The sequence below is a fragment of the Lytechinus variegatus genome, chromosome 10, assembly GCF_018143015.1.
Source record: "Lytechinus variegatus isolate NC3 chromosome 10, Lvar_3.0, whole genome shotgun sequence".
In the NCBI taxonomy this organism is placed as follows: Eukaryota; Metazoa; Echinodermata; class Echinoidea; order Temnopleuroida; family Toxopneustidae; genus Lytechinus; species Lytechinus variegatus.
Window position 1 is genome coordinate 16,375,406 of NC_054749.1, and position 17,157 is coordinate 16,392,562.

The 17,157-nt window shown below is 33.8% G+C and overlaps 1 protein-coding gene across 1 annotated transcript in view; it reads right to left on the reverse strand.

Annotated features, from left to right (window-relative positions):
- Positions 1-17,157, reverse strand: part of LOC121422636 — a 176,514-nt gene that overhangs the window by 126,200 nt on the left and 33,157 nt on the right. Inside the window, exons 5-13 of the mRNA XM_041617797.1 lie at positions 15,151-15,209; positions 13,177-13,331; positions 12,486-12,596; positions 7,343-7,456; positions 6,519-6,632; positions 5,913-6,026; positions 4,438-4,554; positions 3,665-3,781; positions 858-974 (exon numbers count right to left, since the gene is read on the reverse strand). Of these exons, the coding sequence (XP_041473731.1) occupies positions 858-974; positions 3,665-3,781; positions 4,438-4,554; positions 5,913-6,026; positions 6,519-6,632; positions 7,343-7,456; positions 12,486-12,596; positions 13,177-13,331; positions 15,151-15,209 (1,018 nt within the window). The remainder of the gene's footprint in view (positions 1-857; positions 975-3,664; positions 3,782-4,437; positions 4,555-5,912; positions 6,027-6,518; positions 6,633-7,342; positions 7,457-12,485; positions 12,597-13,176; positions 13,332-15,150; positions 15,210-17,157) is intronic.

The following is a 17,157-nucleotide window of genomic DNA, read 5'->3' on the forward strand; positions in this document are numbered from 1 at the left end:
TGTAAAATCCTTACAATTATACGGGGAACCAAACGCTGCAATTATAGGTGTGTTATCCCAAACACACGATCCACCATTTCTTTCTTGTTTGTGCCAATAGTTATTGCCAAATTTTTATTGTGCAATCAAAGGTAGAGTTAGAAATCAATAACTCTGATTATGTGCATCACAGAAACATTCCGCAACCACCTGAAAATTTGGCCTAACAGATGAAGTGGACGGCCAGGCAAGGTGGCATCCTGATAAGAAACGAGGCAAGTTGGTCCGTTGCCGTGCCCGTCTTTATTAGGTTCAACCTTTAAAGGTGCAGACTAAGTGTCAGATTGGGAGCACCTTAGCAGTGCAACTTTGTTTCTTTTTTGGGGGAAAGATTCAACTTTGTACTTCTGAAGGTGAAAATAAGAACATTTAGGGTGCAACTTTGTACCTTTCAGAGAGGTGCAAAGTAGCCCCTTTCCAAAAAGATACAAAGTTGTACCTTAAAGGTGCTCCCAGTGTCACATTTGGTCTGCACCTTTAAAGCTGCAAACTTATATTTTTTCTTAGCGTGTAGATGCTCAAGGCGCTTCAGATATTTTAAACCCAAATCGCTGAAATGTATGAATTGACTGCTTTTCTTTATTGCAATTATTTAATCATTTGAAAGTTTGCCCCAATATATCAATGTGTGTGCAATATTGATTGTCATTCTTAATCTCTTTTTATTTAAATAACAATTATACTAAATAGGAATGCAAAAGCGCAACATTATTATCACTTCAGCCTCAACGGAACATACACAACGTGGGTAGATAAATAGATGAATGAATAAAGAAATGAATGAAATATGATAAATGAATAGATGTATGACAAAATACCATTTTCGCAATTCATTCCCTCGAATCCTGATGCACAGGTACATTCATAGGATCCAATCAGACTGGTACAAGTCGCTCCATTTAGACAAGGATTGTTTGGTGTGCATTCGTCTATTTCTGTATGAAGCCAAAGGCAATAGACAAAAACAATTTAGTGAGAAACTCTTCTATAATTTGTTGCTACTACGCAAATTTTATAAAAGGTACGCGCAAATTTAGATTAGCAAGATCCCTATTTTTGTTTTGTAATATTATTTATTAATATCGTTCAGTTCAAATCATACAATCATACATTGCAAAATGTTACAATATAAATCAACAAAAACACTGTTCACAAAGACACATAATTATTCATAATGCAGAAAATAAATATATAATAATATTTGAACACATTCATAAAGGCCGCTAATTTTCGTAACAAAAATGTAAATATTAGTCATTTATAACCAATAAATAACCAACTTTTTAGTGTACTGCACCGTTACGATTTCATCTGTTTAATCTAACCCAATTTCGTCAGTTATCAAGATAACCTGTATGATTTACAGGGTTGGCGATTTTTTTGATTTTTTTAAAAAAATCAAAAAAATCGGATTTATTTGATTTAAATCAGATTTTTTTTATTTAAATCAGATTTTTTTGATTTTTTTGATTTTTTAAAAGTTCCTTCGAAAAAAAGGGTAATTATCCCCCCCCCCTTACTCTTACAATGACATCAATATTGATGTTATACATTTCACCCCTAATATTGTTCTTAACCACATATTTTGTAATTAAAATCCAGTAAAAATGGACAATTAAAAATAAATTTGAGGGATCATGTATCTGAACTTAATTCTATCATACATAGGCCTATGAAGGAATATTCCATAGGGAATTCCCAGTGAGTAGAGAAAATTCCCCTCTGGGATTTTTCATTCAAATATTTAAAAAATCCAAGAGAAAAAATCCCTTATCAAAACTGCCAACAAACCCTTTGGCAATTACTAGTATTCATGTATATTGTAAGAGAAATAATTCAAATCAATTATTTTTTTTTCAATTAGTCACAGCTATAGTCAAAGAGAGACTACAACTGTACATGTATATGTTTAGGATCTTTTTGATAAAAAGCTCTTCTCTTGCTACAGATATAGATGCAAAACTCTCAGTTTTGGAGAACAATATAGGAGATAGCTTAGTCAAAGGGTGACTATACTACATTTTGTTACTGTGATTTTTTTTACATTAATCTACAATTTTCATTCCCATATTCTCTACAAAAAAAAATCTGTTTGATCCATGAAGTATGAAAAAGAATCTCCTTACTTTTAACTTAAACTTTATAAAAACTGCAAAACTGCTTAAATTACAACATATGTATTACAAAAAGAAATATTTTATTTTAAATGAGACACAGCTTACAACTGCCAATGATTGTAACTGAAGTACCTGCATCTTAACATTAAAATGCAGTGTTAAATGTTTATTCTGAGTTTTGCAAATTGTTGTTATAGAGCTCTTTCCATTATTACATGCAGATACAAAACTTCCATTATTTGTAGCACTGAACATAAAATGGGCTGCAGTGACTTAAAAGGTTTATAAGAGAAAGCTTATGACTGTACTACATTATGTTAATGTGATTTTTATAATTATGTTATTTAAAACATCAAATGTATGATAAATGTAACAATACGAAATAAGAGGCATGTTAAATATGTTGATTACATGTAGGTATCATTTTTTTTATTTTACATGACAGAAGTAGTTATGTGTAGGCGAAGGATCAAAACTGGAAAACTGCCAACAAACTTTTTCTCATTGACTTTTATATATTATATATTTTTTTTTACAAACTGCTCTCTGAAAAGTTGGATTATGTGAAAACTTCATGTCAAGAAAGAAATTGACTAATAATAACTGACAAAGAATGTAAAATTTCAGAAGAAAAACTCGACATAATTTACAAAAAATGAGTACCTATTGACAACATACATCTGTAGTTTTTAAGGAATTACCTGATTTTATTAATTTGATTTTAATTTGTTTTAAGTAGATATGAAGACTTTGTTGATCTTTTATTGATATAAAGTTAATTCAAAGTTTTTCAGTTGACTTGAAGAATTAAAACTGCATTGAACAAATACTTTGTCCATGATTTGTACATGTTTCAATGGAAGTGATTTAAATCAATGATTTTTTTAAAAAAATCATGGTGATTTAAATCGCGATTTAAATCACGATTTAAATCAACGTGATTTAAATCCGCCAACCCTGATGATTTAAAGCTCTAATAGAAGGCCACATATCTACTCTCATTGCTCATGTAACAGCATTCTCAAACTTAGTTCAAATATAAGCAAAATTATTCTTAAAACAACGAATGTATTTTAGTGGAAATGTTTCCTACGCATATTAGGAACCTTTGGAGTGGAAATTGCGTGGAAAATAACTTTTGAGCAACAACCCCCCCCCCAAAAAAAGAAAAGAAAGAATCTCCAATACTTTTTGGTGCGTGCCAAAAATGTGTGACATTGAGATGCCTAGACAAGATCCCTTCAAGAAAAACAGTGAGCGCTCTGTCAAATGGTTTTTTATTTCAATTATTTCTACTAATTACAAGGGAATGGACTCGTCTTTCTTGTGAAATGAATGACAATGGCAAGATAGCAAGAAACTATCAAAATCCTTCCAAAATTGGAAATAGCGGTTTTTGGCACATAACAAATGTAACAAGATGGAAAAGGTTAATACATAATGCCGTTTAATACAAAAGTACATAGTACCGGCTAATACAAAAATACATAATATCGGTTAACACATACCGTTTTCACAATTGGTTCCTTCATATCCCGAAATACATGTGCATTCATAGGTTCCAGCTAAGTTGTTACAAGTGCCTCCATTCTGACAAGGGTTGTTAGATGCACATTCGTCTATGTCTTTAATTGAATAAGAAAAAAAAAACGATTTGTACTTTCAGCTATTTTATCGGCAGTGTATGTTGACGAACAGTACAGCACAGTTTGAAAGCAAAACATCTAGGCCCCGTCTTACAAAGAGTTACGATTGATCCAATCAATCGTAACTCTATGAAAATTCATCAGTGCCATAATTGTTTCTACAGAAAATTTGCAAAATGTCCTTTTTTAAACAAAGGCGAACACACCAAATTATCAAGAAATCAATGGATTCATGGATATACATTCATATCTCGAAAATATTTTGAACAAACATGCATTTTATATGTTGACTTTGCTGGCTTTCCATAGTTGCGGCTGATCGGATCAATCGCAACTCTTTGTAAGACGAGCCACAGATCTCCACTTTTTGATAGACTCCTATAGCATGGTAACTTATTTTAGGTTGGTCTTGTCAAGGAATTTTATTCTCAAATTTGAGAATTTGAGTGATCCGTGGGCCATTTCATATATCTTTCTTGTGGAAAATGATATTCACCATTAAATGTTCAATGGTCATTATTTAACACGTAATAAAGGTTCACTAGTCGTTCTTAAAGTCGCTCTTAGCTTACGAACAGCTTTATGAAACACGAGCCAGAAATGGAAGAAGCGAATAATTTCATTGCTTTTTTTACCATTTTCACATAGAGGTCCTGTGTGTCCGGTAGGTCTACAATCACACGTAAAAGAACCGTCGTTGTTGATACAGACACCTGAATTCTGGCATGGATTCGTGTCGCATTCGTTGACATCTACCGAAAACAATAATTGCATACATAATGGCTTATCAAAATATCCATTGCAATTAAACAGCACCCTAAAGATAATATGCAACTTCGCTTCTAACCTTTATTAGCGTACAAGTGAAACTTCCGTTTTATTTTCTCAGGGGCCCGTTGCAGAAAGAGTTGCGTTTAAACGCAAGTCAAAAAATCAATCGCAAGTCCCAAATGCGCGCTGTTGATTGGTTGAAAATCAAGTTGCGCGTGATTTTTAGAGTTGCGATTGATTGCAACTCTTTCTGCAACGGGCCCCTGGTCAAGCTCAAGTTGACTCACAATCCTAAAATGTGTAAGTCTAGCGGCATACTTACCCGATGTAGGCATGAGTAGATGTGCTCAAAAGTTAGTGAACCCCACCACAAAATGCACCCATTTATGCTGAGTGTTGAATGTAGACAACAACTCTACAATGTTCAGCGAGACCAGAAAAAGAATCTTTATTTAATGTTATATTTCATCACGTGACTTCACAATTGAATATCTACTACATGACAGAACATTTTAAACATGCAAAACATGGTGGTGGGGGTTACTAGCTTTTTGAGCACCACTTTATTACTACGGGGCACATTCCTAAGTTACTCCTCGATAACCCTAACACAGGTAATTCTCCTGAGATATAGATTTTTTCAGGTTTTGATACAAGTTATAATCTTTTGGGGGATGAAAATAATGAACAATTAAATAATTGACTAAACAAATAAATTGATTTGAAGATACCAATTTTTTTTATTTCTTCCAATATCCTCATGATAAAAATAAAACACAATGAAAAATAAAATTGTTTTTCGAATGCAGAAGTATAGAGTTGATTCGGAACCTAAAGGCCTAAAAATAAGAAATACATAGAAGAAAAAATTACAGGGTACGTGATCAATCATTGTTAATATGCTGGGCTTTAATCACATATAATTCGTTGTTACTGTTTATTACTTCGCGGATTTCAGTGCATTTATTCATGAAAACAACTACAGAAGTTATGAATTTCAGATGAATTTGAGATGAATTTCATATCATGGCCCTTTTAATGAGAGTCGATACAAACTCAAAATAGGAAAGTGACCTGTACACAATTAAAAGCTGAACATGCAGTCATAAGACAACATCACTAATGGACAGCAACGCATCCAAAAGCGTATCACTGAGTTGTTTAATTAGCATAAAGTACGAGAATATGTAAGAAAATGACACCTATTCGAAATGAATAAAAGAAATGAAAGTAAATATAAAGGTTAAATATTCGATTTGCTTTAATTTTCCAACAGATAGCTCGAGAAACTAAGAGGGACAGACAGAGAGAAAGACAGACAAAGATATAGCCATATGACCTGCTTCACAATCCTGGCCTTCCCATCCTGTAATGCATTGGCACGTGTAGGAGCCTTCAACATTCTGGCAAGTTCCCCCGTTCTGACAAGGATCGGTGGCACATTCATCAATATCTAGTAGTTAAAATAACATTTAAAAACATGTTTAGTATTGGTAAATCTGAAGAACATTAAATCTTAACGTTGAGCCCCCCTGAAATTACGATTATAATAGACTCATCCAGCCAAAAAAAAAATTAAAAAAATCCGTAATTAGCTGCCTAAATGTTTTGTCATTTTTTGGGGGAAACATGAAGTTATTCTAATATCATGGTCGGAGGTTGAGGTTATTATCGAGATAAATTGTCAATTGCTGAAATTCAACTAAATACTATTTTGAAATATATCTCCTGTGAAGTTTGGAAAGTATTAAATGTACATATCATGTGTGCTTCTTGATGCACAACCTGACGGATGATTTTTTTCAAACAGAAGTCAATAACGGTAGAAAAGCTCATCACAAGTTATTTGGCTCAAAAGCACTTCATAAAAAGTAGAAATTATGATTTCGGAGGAATTAAGCTTAGTGAATTACGTTAAGCTACATTATTCCACAGGAAAACTTACCGGCGTCACATACGGGACCTTCGTAACCAGAGATACAGTTGCAGGTGAAGGATCCTTCAGTGTTGACACATGTTCCCTGGCTACCGCATGGGTTGTTCTGACATTCATTCGTATCTATACCAATATATTATGAACGTATTTCATTCTTAACCTTAGTAATAGATATATTAATGAGAATAAGCAGCATTGTCTCAATTTACTGGTATTTGGCAGATCGAGAAACTTGTTACTAGGTCACGTTCAATGTCCAAGACGCATTATTGCAGCGCAGTGGAAATTAATTCCGAAAGTATCTCTACATAACATGCAAAATCTATTACTAACACTCTTTTTTCTATATTGGCAGGGTGTGCACAAAAAATATCAATATAGGCCTAACTTTATAATCTGTCATTTCAACTTAGCAATGTAAATTTGCCTTGATAATAGAAAGAATATCCAAAAACGATATTGTGTCGTCATTCCGGCGGGGGGGGGGGGTACTGCGTATGCCTAGACCTGGTAATTATTTTTCTGCCGAACATGATTTTCATATTAGACTTAGTATAAAATAATAAGACAATTTTATAATCTCTCTTTACGTCCACATTGCTCTTAAAATAATCTATAACATGCAGAATGTTCCAGTGATATTACTAGAGTTGTTATAACGTTCACATTTTCATAACTTGATTATTGTGATAATCATACAGTAAGATCTGACATATTAATCAAATTTTACTTTAAAAATCGATTTGCATGGCTGTTACTACTGCTAAGTCGATATTGATTTGCGTTGTTGAGTTGAAATGAAATATACCGAAATGTTGTGCTTTCGTGTTTACCTGTATCACATATATTGCCCTCCCATCCAGATGGACATGTACAAGTGAAACCATTTACACCGTCCTGGCAAGTTCCATCATTAGCACAAGGCCCTCCTGCGCAGTCATCAATGTCTGTTGAGAGGGGAACCATACAAGATCATACCACTTAAATTAAAATTCAACCATAAAATATTGAATTTAATAGAAAAGAAGAAACCAGAGAGAGTGAGAGTTGTTTGGGTGAAGATAAGGGCTTATGCCATCGTACTCATCGATATTTTACAAAATATTATGCAACTTCATATCTTTCTTGTGAGGTAAAAATCAATCCTCAAGGTATTGATTAACTAAGAACTTTCTTCCTTATAAAGGTTATAGAAGATTTCATGGCAAATGGATGAACCAAAATATTTGCAAAGATTGATCTATGTCAGTTTGAAAAAAAAAATCACCTCACATTGACTAATAAGCCTTTGTCACCATGAAGAATTCATAGGCATTAGGGACACACACGGAGCTAGGTGTATAACAAGTTCAAGATCCTACCTGTTTGCGTAATAAGAAACCTTTTCTGGAATTTGAATATTGACCAGTAAAACATTCTGCATTGTATCATAATGTTTTAATGTTATCGCCCATAACTTGAGCGTTCTCTTATATAAGCTGCAATTCTGTATTTTACCATTTTCTCACATAATAAATTATAAACATGTAAATTAACGAACCATTTCACGTAATTATTTTTGCTGAGACCATTCCTCTCCCATTTATCATCTTCTTATATGCAACATTACAAAGTAGGTCTCATGTTCTTTCATTCCTTTATCCTCGTTATCATTTTTACTTATATCTGTTCTTTTGATCATGGTAACATATAGATAAGCAAGTGAGGAAATTTATTATTGCATTATTTCATACAAAGAACAATAATATATCATTTCAAAAGGTATATAGGAATAATTCAGTTCATAAGATTATTGGAAAGTGCTCAATACCGTGGGGGTAGAGCAATTAGAATGTTGAACATACCTTGGATCCACTACACTGGGTTTTACGCGTAGAGCGATCTTCAGGCTGTCTGTGCAGTTGTTCTTGTGGGATACTACGGTTCGCCTTTCATTTTTTTTAAACAAGTTCACACCTAGTTACCATTAATGCATATAGCATTTACATTTATTTGAAAGCATGATAAAAGAGCATTGTAGATTAAATGCCTTGTTCACGGGCATGGGTGCCGCGGCCGAGCATCGAACCCCGGACTTTCCATGTATAGCCAGGCGCCTAAGACCACTCGGCCACGGCACCTCCACCATGGTCGAATGGTCGAATGGTCCCGATTGCTTGCATTTAGTAATGAGCTCCGATCTTTTGTTGAGTGTGTGTTTGTTCGTGAAGATGAAATATTTTTCCTCAAGGAAAAGGGTACAGACGCCACTCTTCCTTTTAGCTACGAATGATTTTCTTTTAACAGGACCATTCGACCGTGGAAAACGAACCGCAGCACGCCGTATTTGAAGATAGTCATCACTTGGACAACACACCGCCTGAAGATCGCTTTCCGCGTGAAACCCTGGGTAGCGAAAACAAGGTAATTCAACAAACACAGTTGCCAACCCTTACGAATCATTAATGAGATATGCTCTAATGTAAATTCGGTGTTTACTTTTTGTTAACATGTTTTGTCTCGTATGAAAGTGATTCACTTGATAAAGACGGTATGTATTCGTCGAAAATTTGTGGACTTCAATAAATTTTGTTGGATTAAAGCGTAAAAGTTTCAACCTTGTTTCTCTTAATATTACTCCAACACGTGGAATATCTTCCGAATATATATATATATATATATATATATATATATGTGTGTGTGTGTGTGTGTGTGTGTGTGTGTGTGTGTGTGTGTGAGGATCATCGGGATCTGTGATTGATACAATTAAATTGAAAAAAGATAAGTTAAATGAATTATATAATTTTTCTCGGCAAGGAATTAAAGTTCGCTCTAGAGCAGATTGGTTTGAGGATGGGGAAAATAATATGAAGTACTTCGAACAACTGTTAAAAATAAATAAGAGGAAAAGTGTTATTAAAGAATTAGTCATTGAAAATGGAGAAATTATTAGGGACAAAAATAATATTTTAAAAGAAATAAAGATTTTCTATGAAAAATTATATTCTTTGAAAAATGAAAGTTATTATGATAACACTTTATTTTTTAACGAAGTCTTAAAATTAAGTGAACAGAACAGAGAATTATGTGAAGGTAAAATAACAAAAGAAGAATGTTTTAAGGTGTTAAAAGAAATGAAATGGAATAAGTCACCTGGAAATGACGGTTTTACCGTAGAATTTTATGATACACTTTGGCCAGTGTTAGGGGATTTGTTGGTAGAAGTATTAAACGAAACATATATAAGAGGGGAATTAACAATTTCTCAAAAACAAGGGACTATCACATTGATAGAGAACGAAGGAAAAGATGCTTTATATATTAAAAATTACAGACCCATTACGTTATTAAATGTAGACTACAAAATATTATCCAAGGTTTTGGCAGCAAGGATCAAACAGGTTTTAAACGAAATAATTCATTATGATCAGGTGGGATACATAAAAGATAGAAATATTGGGGAAGCAGTTCGACTAATAGAAGATATATTATTTTACTCTAGACATTACTTGGAGCAAGGACAAGGATTTTTGATTGCGGTAGATTTTGAAAAAGCGTTTGACTCTGTTTCTCATCAATACTTATTGAAAGCACTCAATTTTTTTGGTTTTGGGGAGTCATTCTGTTCTTGGGTGAAAATACTATATAAGGATATAAGTAGTTGTGTTATGAATGGTGGGTATTCCACCGGTTACTTTAATGTAGAAAGAGGGGTCAGATAAGGTGACCCACTTTCGCCCTATTTGTTTTTTATTGCAATAGAATTACTGGCACATGAAATAAGAAGGGACAAAATTATTAAAGGGATAAGTTTGGGGGAGCATGAAATAAGACAGGTCTTGTATGCCGATGATATGATAATTTTTTTGAAAGACATGGATTCAATAAAAAGGTTGCATTATATTTTTGAAGAATTTGAAAAAGTCAGTGGCTTAAAGGTAAATATGGACAAGACACATTTTATGTACATGGGTAAGGAAAATGGAAAAACAAATGACCCTGTATATGTATTTGGCAAATATGTTAGGGAAGTTAAAATTTTAGGAGTAATATTTTCAGTTGACTTTAGATTAAAAGATGATCTGAACTATAAAGAAATATTAAGTAAAATGAAAAAGCTTTTAGGTTGGTGGAAACAACGAGACTTGACTATTATGGGAAAAATACATTTATTGAAAACATATGCATTGACAAAGTTAAATTATGTTTCATCCATCCTTGTTGTCCCCTCATGGGTGTATATAGAAATCGAGAAATTATCATTTGATTTTATATGGGGAGGGAAAGATCGTATTAAAAGAAAAAATTATGTATCAGAATTAATAATTGTGGTGGGGTTAAAATGATAAATTTTGAAATATTTGTTAGAACGCAGCGTATAATGTGGGTAAAAAGACTTTTGTATGGAGAAAGAAATCTGGGGTGGAAGTTATTTTTTGATTATTCCCTAAGTTCAGTTGGAGGAAGGTTAATTTTTCTATGTGATTATGAAATGAAAAAGATAAAAAGTAAGTTGAATATTCCATCTTATTATTTGGAAATGCTAGATGCTTGGCAAAAGATTGATAATTTAAGACATTTCAATGGTTCTAAAAATCCAATCATTTTCAATAATAAGAATATTTGTATAAAAAATAAAATGATATTTGATAAAGATTTATTAGAACGAGGGTTAATTAAGGTTGAACATATCATTGACAATGGACATGTTAAACCAGTCGCATATTTTTTTAACCTTGGTATGGGTAGTGATCTTTTGTTTATAATAGGTGAAATATATCATGCAATTCCAAGTGATTGGAGAAATGATTTAGGTTCGATACAATTTTGTGAGATAGACTTAATTAATTATAATATAAACTTGCTTCTGTTGGGGAGGGAAATTAGCTTTAAGGAGGTATTATCAAGAAAAATATATGAATATTTTATTAAAGAATTGCAAAAGTCATATGATTTACAGATAAGAGATGGACAAAATAATTATAATTATACAGAGAAAGAAATAAGTGAATGTTTTTTTAGACCAAGAATAACATTATTAATTGGAAGACAGAGGGAATTTCAATTTAAGCTTCTGCATGGGGCAATTTACACTAAAGTTAATTTGTTTAGATTTGGATTTGTTGAAGATAATCTCTGTTCGTACTGTAAACTGGAAACGGAAACATATTCACATATATTTTTGTCTTGCTTAAAGGTCAAACTGATATGGGAAACTTTGATACAGCGATTTGAATTAGATGAAATAAAGGACTTGAATTGGCGGGATATATTTGTTGGTTTGTCAGGCAATACAAATAGAATAAAAAGTTGTAATACTATTATCTTTATGGTAAAATATATATTATTTATATTTAGAAAGGAGGGGGTTTTACCAACCATTGACGATATACATAAACTTATTTTAGAATATAAGGATCAAGAAAAGAAAATAGCTATTAAAATGGGGAAATTAGGGCGGCACTTGCAAAAATGGGAAACAGTAAAATTGTGACAAGGTTAAGTTGTAAGTCTTTATTTATTTTCAATATATGTAATACTTCTCCCGTGAGCTTGTTATATTCAAAATTTTTCATCGATTTGTTTTGTACTTTTAAACATGATTTATTTATAATGAGTGTGAGCAGATCTTCTGGGCAGTGGTGTGTTGGGTGTGTGTGTGTGTGTGTGTGTGTGTGTTTGGGTGTGTTTGTGGTGGGGGGGAGTTTTGTCTTTAAGCATTTTTTATAATAACTGATTTCATTGTTGATTTTTTTTAAAGATATATATGACTCATGATTTTGTTAAGTTAGTGGAAAAAAGTGAAAATATGAAGTGTAAAGTATTATATATGATTTGAAATGTTAAATTGAAATGTTATGTTCATGAAATCAGAATAAAAACATTATTCAAAACAAAAAAAAGTGTGGGTGTGTGTACATATCTGTGAAGTATTATAATGCAGTATAAAAATCCATGTAATTTCGAGACATCTTACATGTTCTGTTTATTTCTTACTTGAACAGGTTCTGCTTGTGAATCCGACGGCGCAGGAACACGTGAAATTAGAATTGTTTTCCGTATTAGTGCAGGTACCTCCGTTCTGACAAAGGTCGTTATCACAGACACCTGGGATGAAAAAAATCAATTTATATGAAAGTGATCAATACTTACAATCATGATGGTTATTATGAAAAATATAATAATCTACTACTTTGTCTTCATATTATGACATTGTGCGCATGCATGGACAAATGAATAAAGAAATGAATAGACAAATAAACACATAAATATTATACTACGTCGTCGACAACTATACTATTACTGTAACGTCAGAAACAGCAAATACTATTACTTCTATTACTACTAGTGTTACTATTACTTCTACTGCTGCTGCTACTTCTACTACTGTAACGTCAGCAACATCAAATACTCCTACTTCTATAACTACTAATGTTACTATTACTTCTATTGCTGCTACTACTACTGTTGCTACTACTTCTATTACTACTATATACTGCTGCTGCTGGTGCTGCTACTACTACTACTACTTTTACTACTATTATTAACATTAATACTACTACTACTACTACTTCTTCTACTTCTACTATTACTACCATTAATGCCACTGCTACTACTACTATATCTTCTACTACTACTGCCAACTCTACTACAACAGCTACTCTGTTGAAAGTTCTCAATTACTTACCTGAAGTAAATGTTACCGGTGAAACATCGTTTGAAATCGTATTAGCGGCTTGGGTTATTCTCTCAGTTATTTTATCAAGTACATTCACCAGCTCATCAGGACCTCCAGTCAAAAGTCTGAAAACTATCCTAAGGAATGCTCGCCAGCTGCCTTGTCTTAAAAAGATCAAATGGGGTATAAGATTCAATGCCAAACTGTCGAAAATTATATATAAGGTAAAGCATTACTTTGTTTTATATATCATTTTTCATGAAAGGAACTCTGAAAGGTTGATTCAATTTGTGCGATGATATGGAAAAATGTTCTTTATCCCATTTTTAGAATTTCCCCTGCGATGCTGCAATCTTCGAAAGACCTTTGCCCTGCATGGGATAGTCGCTGCTGCATCCCCTGCTGCAGCACGACATGGTAAAATTTCACGATTGTGCAAAAAACAGAATTTTTTTCTCACACCTTAGTAATTTAGGAGCGAACATCAAATTGGATCAAATTAATTGGAAGTGAGTGAAAACATTTTCTTATTCAATTTGCTTTTCATTTTATTATGTAATTAACAATTATGAACATAAAATCACAAGAAAGTGAATTTAAACTTATCGGTGTGCGTGTTGTGTGTATGTGGGTATATGAAGGTGGGTGTGGGTATGTATGCGGTGTGGAGGTGGGTATTCCCGACCTTTCGTTTGAGGACGCGAACGCTACTTTACAACGGTAGTTGATTTTGGAAGATACTTTTTGGGCCCGTCGTAAAACTCTAGCCGGCAATGCAAATTGTGTGACATGAGATTTTTTTTTTCGTTTCGCATCTGCGACGGAAACGTTCAATATGCATTTCGTGTGCAAAATTCTGGTTGCTACTATGGTAACAGCGATATATCCGATTGAGGACGACTTTCCAAAGCCACATTTGACTCCTCCTAGAGCTCGAGAGGCCGCCCGGGGGGCCCACTTCCATTGATTAGTGGATACCAAGAGCAACCACGCGTAAAAGGGGACAGAGTGGGCAAGTACATTACGTATAGACCTATGTAGCGTTATAAGGGTGTCAAAACGATGTTTAAAATGCTGAAAAGGGGATACTGACATATCCAATACTTGTAGGGTGTCACAATCCAAATACTAATTAAGAGATGCATTTTCATAATATGAAAAAGACTTACTTCCATATTTAGGGTGCTTTTCGAAACTCCATTGTCGCGCCTGGTATCCACTTATCAATGGAAGTGGTCCCCCCGGAATTTGAATCTAATCCCCATTTCTGGGGAAAGTAAAACATAATGCCCATTACATCGTGTGCTAGAGGCATATCGTTTGTGTAGAAAGCGTACACAATAGAACAAAGAAACCCGTTAGCTCAAACCATGGACCCTATAGGGTCCGTGCTTAAACGTATTGTACATGTATATGCTGTGTACAGAAATGGTTTTGGCTAGTGAGAGAGGTTGATCTGACCCATGAAATCAATTGCCAGTGATCCACCAATAATCCACATTAAATGCAATATCGATTCGATGGACTGTAATGATCTATATCTAAGCGTTCATTCAGTAAGTTTTTCCTCATTCAATATGTACTCGATCTGTTTGAAAAACCACTTCCTTATCCATGTCATAATCTATTTTAGGTCCTGCATTTCGAATATCTCCAGCCATCAGTCATAATATACATGTATGTATAGTGCGGGTGTCGCGGGAAAGGATTTTGCACACGAAAAGCAGATCTGTAGGGCCTGTAACCCCCCTGTAACACAAAGTTTAGCATTGATCGTACAGCAGTTTTCTACGTTTGATTCTATTGACTATAATGTACAATCAATCATAAAAATCAAGTGTATGATTAAGCGTTAACTTTTGTGTAAGGGGACCCCAATATTAGCGTCGGTGAAGATTGCGAAAGGTCCCAATTGTGAAGAAGGGGTGTACGCGCATGTTAGAAAAGAAAAGACAGTCAAATGATTCTTCGTGTTCATCTTACCGAATATCAAGGACCTCAACACCAACATAGTTCGGATCGTTGCCATACTGAGCATCGATCTGTTTAAAGATATAATACATAGTAGTAGACGTTTAAGAGTTGACGATGGAACTTGTTTGCTGTGCTTTAAAAAAATATTATTATTAAAAGAGTTATAATAATAAGCCAATAATATTGCGCGCATATCCTGGCTGAATTAGGCAACTGATTCAGGTGCACACAGCGTTCAGAGGTATTGTTGCATGATGGTAACTGGTGGTACTCATGTACTATACCTGTGTTGAGTTCAGATTAAAATGAATCTTTTTTTTAATTCTTACTTTTTATTTGAAAGAACAAAAAGAACCTTTATTTCATAATATGACCAAAAATAGTCACAAATCAAATCATTTCACACAATGCAGAAAAAGATTTCTCTATAGCTAAGGACTTTGAACCCACTGACTCTCGGATATCAAAGACGAGAATCTGATAATCCAGACCTCGCTCCTACTCATTCTATTAAACTATATTTGAGTCCGGGGGGGGGGTCAAATATATTGCTATACACATGCGTGATTTGAAAGACTGGTTAATCGCGGGGTCAAACTATCAAACCAATCCCCAGGGAGTGGAGGATGTGCACACATTGTGTGCGGGAATGACTGATTGAATCCGATGACCGGGGTAATAATATATCTGTAAAGCGCTTAGAAACGTCGTTCCGATGGATTAAGCGCTATATAAAAGCGGATTATTATTATTATTTAGGTTATGTTTTTTTTTTTTAAGCTTTTTTTAAAAGACTAGCCCTGTGTAGGATACGTTTTTCCCCGGGGCTTTTTCCTCCTCGTTTCTGAAAAGTGTTCGGGTTCTTCCCGGTTGTATTCTTTCAACCCTAACAACCATGGAGGGCAGGCAATACCCATGAATATATACACAACAAAAAAAGTAAGTCCCCCCCTAAACAAACATCAATAATTTCCGAATCAATGCGAGTTTTTGATATATTTTTACATGAGCGTGTAGGTAATTTTATAAGCTACCCTCTGAGTAAATGTTGTGGACGTATCTTACGTCATGCTTCAGTGAGCACCGTCAGAAGGCAAAAATGTCACTTTTCAAAAGTCACAAGCAAAATATCATGACTTTGATTCCATTTTATTAGAACTAATTCCACATTCTCATCATGAAAAATAGTCAGAAGGCTTGTAAAAGGTACTTTCTAAAAGACAATACAACTTTTTAGCTAAATTTCACGGTTGAATAAACTCAAGTCCAAATTGGCTATAATTGCATTTTTACACATTTCTATCAATAAAAATGCTAGAATATGATGACAGTTATTTTGGGGAAGACTATCTTCAACAATATTCATCGTTTCACGGTTCAATGAACATTTATTGGAAACAAAAAATGCGATTTTAAAATATCGTAGACAAGTATTGCTTCATTTCGGTAACTGAAAATGATCTTTTCTCAACTTATTTGTTATGTTCATGACCAATTAACATGCTTCAATGATTCAAAGGTGTCAAATTAAACATTTACGCTTGAATGAACATGTGGAACGTGATTAGCTTTTTTTTACGTTATTGGAAAAAATGCAGTTTGTAACTATGGATATCTGTCACAAAACTCCTTGTACAGTTCATTTGATTTGATTTTTATGAAAATCCCGATGTTTAATGCATCAGTGAGCACACAATATTCGAAAATTATGCAAATGAGAAGAAAGTTCAAGGCCTTGGCCCCACTCTGTACCGTATCAAATGGATATTTTGGTGTGCGCACCTTTTGGATAGTGTTACTCAGAAGCCATGTGCGAAGTTTCATGAAATAACTGTTAGCAGAAGTAACAAAAACCGTCCATGAAACAAACCCTCATTTCATATTTGTTAGAATTTTGACTTCCTCTCTCATAGACTTGTGTACATTATGGGTGCATATGTTTAAGCATATGTAACCCCTTATTCAATATGGTGGAACTTTTTTTCAAGGCTGTCTTTAGCAATGTCGTTTGGCAGT